Source organism: Pteropus alecto, unplaced genomic scaffold, assembly GCF_000325575.1.
Source record: "Pteropus alecto unplaced genomic scaffold, ASM32557v1 scaffold171, whole genome shotgun sequence".
NCBI lineage: Eukaryota > Metazoa > Chordata > Mammalia > Chiroptera > Pteropodidae > Pteropus > Pteropus alecto.
In genome coordinates this window covers 16,879-24,205 of record NW_006431925.1, presented here as the reverse complement: position 1 = coordinate 24,205, position 7,327 = coordinate 16,879, and the positions used below count along the sequence as shown (strand labels likewise).

Below are 7,327 nucleotides of genomic sequence, written 5' to 3'. Positions count from 1 at the left end.
GCATGGAGCAGGGAGGCCTGGCTTAGTGTCTTTCCTTCTTCTCGTCACCCACAGGGGGACTCCGGAGGCCCCCTGGTCTGTAACAATGTAGCCCACGGCATTGTCTCCTACGGAGATCGTATGGGGACTCCGCCAGCAGTCTTCACCAGAGTCGCACGCTTCCGATCCTGGATAAATCAAACAATGAGACGTTTCAAAATGCGAGGAATCAAACTGAGACCTCCTGTGAATGACTCTTGTTCTCTGGAATTGAAAAGGGATTATTGGAAGCGGAAGCCTTAATAAAAGTCCTTGTCTAGAGTGGAAATACCAGTTTCTCATTTGTTCATGAAACATCGTTCAGCACCCAACAAGTGTATCCAGGACTGAGTCTGAGCTCCTCTAGGAAAATGAGGTCTTTTCCCCAGGACAACTGAAACCTCCCCACACGCCATCCTGTGGGACAGGATGAGCTATTTCTCTCCTCCAACCCATTCATTCCCCTCCCCCACACACAACGCCCACAGCCTCAGGGACTGATGGGAGGACAGATGTCTCCCCAGGGCAAGCTTCTTTACTCCCTGCCCTACCAGAGGCTCCCCTACCAGATATTAAAATACATTCTAAAACTATGTGCCACTGGTGTGTATAGAACAGGCAGAGCAAGGGGACAGAATTGAAATGCCATACAAGGTTCAATTTCATATGTGGCAAAGGCGGTGTCTCAAGTCACTGGGAAACAAACGTTTAATGCATGGTGTTAAAACAACTGGATAGTTGGGCAGGGGGAGATAAAATGGATCTGCTCTTCACACCATAATCCACAATAACTCTCAAAGAGATCAGAGAGCTAAATGTAAATAATTAAACCACACAAGTCCTAGAAGAAAGAAAAGATCTGCTTGCTTAAAACTAGCTAATGAACATCAATGTTCACAGTAGCACTATTCACAACGGCCAAGAGATAGAAGCAACACAAGTGTTCATTTATAACCAAAGTCCTTCTCTCAAACCCTCATGCCACCCAAACTTCTATTGACCAATATCCTCTACTCTAAACCAATGTCCACATTTTCAGTGTGACAAGGGTCTGCTTCCTGTTTTGATACTCGAAAGTTATACAAAACTCCACCCAAAATGTTGACTAAATTAATATCACTCCTACCCTAAAGATTAGCCCATGACTGTCTACATCAATGTTGTATTCAAATAAAAGATTACCAAGGTCACATATTTTTAAATCCTGTTCTAAGCACCTTCTTAACATGGATGTTCTTCCATGTCCTTTAAATGATTCCTTGCACTGTGACATTTACCATCTGCACTTTTGCAATTTCCATGCTCTAAATGGATTAATCACTGAACACATATCAAATCCAACTGGCTATATACAGAAATGCATTGGTAAGTTTGATCATTATTTTATGGGTATTTCTTTCGGAAAGTCATTTGCCTAACAATCAGTCTAAGCCATTTTCAACAAAATTTTAATCAAAAATGCATCTTTGACAATACTTAGTCGTTCTCTCTATATTTACTGCCACTTGCCCACAGGAATTATCTACTACTTGCATGTTCTGGAAGATAACAGTCTCGTTAGTAAATGTTTGCATTCACAAATGAAAGAATACTTGATGGTGGGGCGGGGGAGGAGAGAGGGTGCAAGAGCCCACATCCAGCCCTTCCTCCCTGTGACATGTACTTAGAGTTCCAGAGCACCGCCCAGTCTCAGGACTCAGTCCCCGGAAAGCATCCAAGGCAGAGCCATCTCATGTCCATGTCTTTCCCTGCTAGTCAGCACTGCCAAGGCGGCTCTCTGCCTCAGTTGCCCAGCTGGAAAGGTTTCTACAGACCTCACAGTACTTACCGCCAGAACATAATTCCTTCCATGACCATCCGAGAGACAATCTCACCACCACCTCCCACAAGACTCCTGAATTCATCCTCTGACCTCCATCACCAGGATGAAGCTGAGGTTCCACCTACCTCTTCCTGAATGTGTTCAGATGGGACACATTCTCTTCTGCGCTTTCTATAAAACTCACGGTCCTGAGGAGAGTGGTGGATGCAGTGAAAACATAAGCAGCATTGGTGATGGTTGTAAAACAATGGAAATGTACTTAATGCCGCCAAATTGTACACTTAAAATAGTTAATAAGGAAATTTTATGTTATGTATATTTAACCACAATTTCAAAAGTAATTTCTTAAACATCTCCTGTGATTTAAAAAAAAAAAAAAAGGAACAGATCTCTAACAATAGTAGATGTTACCTAAAAGAAATGGGCAGCAGCCTCCTCTGCCCATCTCCTGCATCGTTGGAGCTACATTTCCCTTTTGAGCATTCAGGTTTCTGGGTCGAAGAGAAGAGGTACCACATCTGGCTAATGCCACAGACTCCAGAAGTAGTTCCATCCTAGCATTTCCTTCCCGTGAACATGACACTGAAAGCAATAACAAATTGTGACTTACAAATAACAAATCACAACCTCGCAAGAGCAGCCAAGCTTCTCTCCTGGCACCATGGCCAAGCCCAGGCAGAGGTGCCTTCTGCCCATGACTCAGAGCAGCAGAGTCATGATCAGCTAGGTGTGGGTCGGGAGAGATGGGGCAGAGGTGGGACAGAAGGAGAGCAGAGAGAGGCAATTGCCTTCGAATACTGTCTGGATCCATGGAGAACCCTGAGACAAGGGAGAGCTGAGCCATGTGTGGGGTGAAAATGTAGCCCAAGGTAGTGTCCCAGTAGCTCAGAAGAAAATGATCTATCAGAAAAATGTGACAGCTCTGTCAAATGTACAAGAAATCAGCTACAGAAATCGTGAGCACTCTCTTGGGTCTATATGACAATATGCGCTCAAATGATAAACACTTGCTTTGGGTCAAAGTTATATTCTCTCATCTTTGACTTTCTATGCTTCCAACACTTATTTAATAGGTACTTAATATCCCAACTTGTTGACATTTATTTAATAAGCCACTACGATATTGCCGAACATACTTGTGGTTTCCAAATTGAGGGTGGGGAGGGAGCATAAATCATTAAGGGTAAGAAGGCAATGTCAACCTTTATAAGGAACAGTCACACTTGGGGCAGAGAATGAAAATGAAAAAACACTTCACACTTTCCACCTTCTGGATAATGATTGTCCAACAGATGCTGAAGCAATGTAAACATTATGTTCAGTTGAAGATAAGATTTCAGAAGTCTTCTCGTATCCATATTAAATCATAAAACAACAAAGTCCCCTAAACTGTCAGCCCGGTTGCTTGTCTTCTAAGTAGAATTATTCCTTGAAACTTTGTCTTCCAAAATTAACAGCCCTCAAGTACCTCTGTGAGGAAAACAGGGTTCTCTGGACACCGGACCAGCAAAATTAGTGTCACCCTGGGTGCCAATAATATCATTTAAAAAAAGAAGAAAGAAAGCAGACAGCAGGTCATTTCTGTGCTCAAAGCCTCCCCTCACAAGGATTATAATTAAATTCAAAGGGTAATGACATCATGCTACTGAAGGTCCCATCTTGCTGACCTTCAGGTGCACTAGCACAGGACCAAAGAACTTCTCCAATGGCATCATCTTACTGCAGGTAAGGAAAAGTCCTGCTGCTCTTGCTCTCCTGGGTCCTCATGTTTCTGCTCACACTGAGACCTGGCCACCTGACTAGTCCCAATAGCTCAGAAGAAAGGGAAGACAGAGCAACCCCACCATGGTGTCCAGGCCCAGAGGCCACTGACTGACTTGGGCTCTCTTACCCCTTTTCCATCAGCAATTGAAAAATTCCACACAGACTAAAGCTATGAAGCCCCACTGCCTGCCCAGGATAGTAGTGCGATGTGGCCAGCTGGGCCGGGTCACGATGAGCATGTCAGCAAAACCCTGCAGTAGGTGGAGCTGACCATGCAGGAGGACCCCGAGTTTGAATGCTGCTTTCCTGGCTACTACAGATTTGTGTAGGAGACACAAAGAAAATGAAGATCAGCTTCGAGGTCAGGTTTCCAGCATTTATGTAGACAGGTCCTGAGAGAGAGGAACTTGGAGTATGAGAGTGGCCATATCTTCATGCCTCAGCCTAAAAGCTTGGACGGCTTAGGTCCACAAATCCAATCTGTAGTGATTTCCCCTGGCTGGGGAAAGAGGGATCAGTCATCCCATGGCAGACTGAAATGGGAAGAGACTTGGAGACCAGCAAGTCCTGAGGTTTGCAATCTATGCTCGGTGAAGTCTATGCCCAGAGGTGAGGGAGGAGGGAGGAGGCAACCAGGGCAGCCTTATCTTTACTTATATTACATGAGAAGGAATAAGCCTCGGTCCACAACCCACCAAGTGTCACATTCCAACTGCAAGACAGTTCGTTGTCACCCAGACCCCATTATTTTAGAGTCCCTTATCCTTCAAACAGCGCCACCAGTGAGTTGGATGTGACAGATACAACCAACAACTCACAAGAGCTGAACAATGATTCAGGTAGAACCTGCATCGAAAGGGAAGCAAGTTCACACACACACACAAATAAATAAACAAATAATAATAATAACAACAACAAATAAATCGCATGGATACGAGAAGCAAAATCCAGCACATTTAAACATAAGGTAAAGAGCAAATAAAAATTTCACTCAAGACTGTCCCTACATCCATCTGCCAAGTCTTTCCTGGGGTTCCCGGCCCTGGCGGAAGCACAGGTGAGAGAAGAACTAAATGCATGTGCGGAGAGGAGCAGGTGAACGGTAGAACGTGAACGAGACAAAGGACGACTTCAGGTTACAGCAGTAACACTACACGATGCTCTTAGGAGAAGCCATCACACAAAAGAAATGGAGACCCGGGAGTTGGGTCAGCCACTAGGAGCTCACGGAACATGCAGGCCAGAGCCAGCAGCAGAATGGCCACGGACATCTGCCACCAGGGACAAGGGTGTGTGGCCTCGAAGGACAGCACCTGATGGACCAGTCTTCCCCTTTACACCTGACAGGAGCACTTCACACAACATGACATACATTAGGAAGAAAAACCATTACTTATAGTGACTGCAGCATCATGAAGATCGGGCTGCTCTTGACGGTACATGTTTCCTTAACATTATTTCTAAGGACATTCACATTGATTTCTCTCTTTGATCCAGTGATTTTTATTTCTAGGACTTTTATCCTATGTCAGGCCGAAAATGTGTGTGTGCTTGTGTGCGTGTGTGCGTGTGTGTGTGCATAGGTGCATGCGTACGTGTGCAGGAGCAGGGGGTTATTCATAAAGATGTTCATCACATCATTATTTAATAATAGACCCCAAACTGAAATCATATCAATGTTCAAAATAGAGAAATGGTCAAGTATGACATATCACTTATGTATTACACAAGCCATTCACACCTACGTATCCACAGCTCCAGAAATCTAGGGTAAGGAATCGAAAGAAAGAAAACTAAGCTAAGAACATTAATACACGAGTTTTCAGGAAAATCTAATAAACATTTGGAAAAATGCTCACTAACTGATCAACACAAATGGAAATAGTCATAATTTTTTCTTATCTGAATAGGAAGAATTTACAAAAATAGTAACACTCAGATTCAGTACAGACATTGAGAAAATGGTGTTTCATACCGTGTACAGAAACGTCTTTTAAAAATAGAGGAAAAAAGTAGTCTTTTACCTAGCCATCAACCACACTGAGAAATTGGAACAAAGTTATTTCTTAAATATTTGTTACACAACTTAAATCTTAAAAACAATCACTACGTCTAGCACAAATGTGGGGATTAGTTTTTAAAATGCTACGTACTATTGAACAATAAGGAATCGTTAACGTTATGAAATGAATTACATTTTGCCCCATGGAAGAATGTTCACCAGGTATGCTGAAGTCAAAAGCAGGTTAGAGAACAGAATACAGTCATGCACCATTTAGCTACGGGGATACGTTCTGAGAAATGGGTCATCAGGTGATTAAGCATTAGTATCAGTTGTGCAAACATCATAGAGTGTACTTAAACAAACCTCAATGGTCGCACCTAGACTATATGGTATAGCCTATTGCTCCTAGGCCATAAGCCTGCACGACATGATACTGTACAAAACACAAGAATGAATCAACCACAAGAGAAAATGATGCACTCAAAAGATGCAGTAAACACAAGACGTGCTGCCTGCGTAACACGTGTACTGTCTCACAGCAATTTTTTTCATAAATAGAAATAGCACACTCTAAAACAAGGATAAAAGTATAGTATAGTAAATAAATTAACCAGTAACACTGTCGTTTATTATCATTATCAAGTATTACACATTGTGAATAATATGTGCTATACTTTCATACAACTGGCAGTGTTGCAGGTTTGTTTACACCAGCATCACCACAAACATGTGAGTAATGCATTAAGCAATGACGTCACTAGGCGATAGGAATTTTTCAGCTCCATTATAATCTTATGTGACCATCACTGTTGTTGACCAAAATGTTATAAGGCTCATGACTGTATATATCAATCCAATTTCTACTTTTATACCTATTTTTCTTCTTCCTATATATCCATTTTCTTCATTTTTCTACAACTTTTATGTACTATTTAGACAACTTAAAGGCCTATCTTTTAAATATAAATGAAATACTGAAATGGTATTCACTAGTAGATATTAATAAAATGAGGCCAAGTTTTATGTTCAGTGATTTAAATTATAGGATTCAAAACTAAATATATTGTAATCACATCTATATAAAAATATAGAGAGAAAAATCCTGGATGGAAATACATCTTTTAACAGAGGTCACTTAGATGATGGGATTAAGGCTAATGTTTTCTTCTATTTTAACTTATTTAATATTTAAAATTGTATCATTATAAAAATGATTTTATTTTAAAAAACACTCCATGTAAGTAAAAGGTAAGCTTAAGTAATTTGGTACACATGCTGGTTAAGATAAACCTGACGATTCTTTTTGTTTGTTTGCATTTCTCAAACGTTTAATGAGATATTCAGGTTTTAAATAATATTTTTTTTAATTTGTTTTTAATTTTAGTTGACGTACAACATTGTATTTGTTTCAGCTGTACAACATAGTGATTCAACATATACATACCTTGCAAAGTGATCACCACATTTAGTCTAGAAAACACCTGTCACCAGACATGGTTATTACCATATTATTGACTATATTCTCTATGCTGTATGTTACATCCCCATGACTTATTTTATAACTGGAAGTTTGTACTTCTTAATCCCCTTCCCGTTTTCCACCCATCCCTCCTCCCCCTCCCTCTGAAAATTCTTGGAGTCTCATTTTCCAACAACTAGCATATGAATGCATAATCTACTGCACATGGACAATAAACTGCTTATCGGTTGATTGTTTT

The 7,327-nt window shown here is 41.2% G+C and overlaps 1 protein-coding gene across 1 annotated transcript in view; it reads left to right on the top strand.

The window, feature by feature from the left end:
- The window catches only part of LOC102887729 (cathepsin G), a 1,811-nt gene extending 1,523 nt beyond the window's left edge, over positions 1–288 (top strand). Inside the window, exon 4 of the mRNA XM_025043380.1 lies at positions 55–288. Within this exon, the coding sequence (XP_024899148.1) occupies positions 55–282 (228 nt within the window). The 3' untranslated portion in view covers positions 283–288. The remainder of the gene's footprint in view (positions 1–54) is intronic.
- Positions 289–7,327: the final 7,039 nt, after the last annotated feature.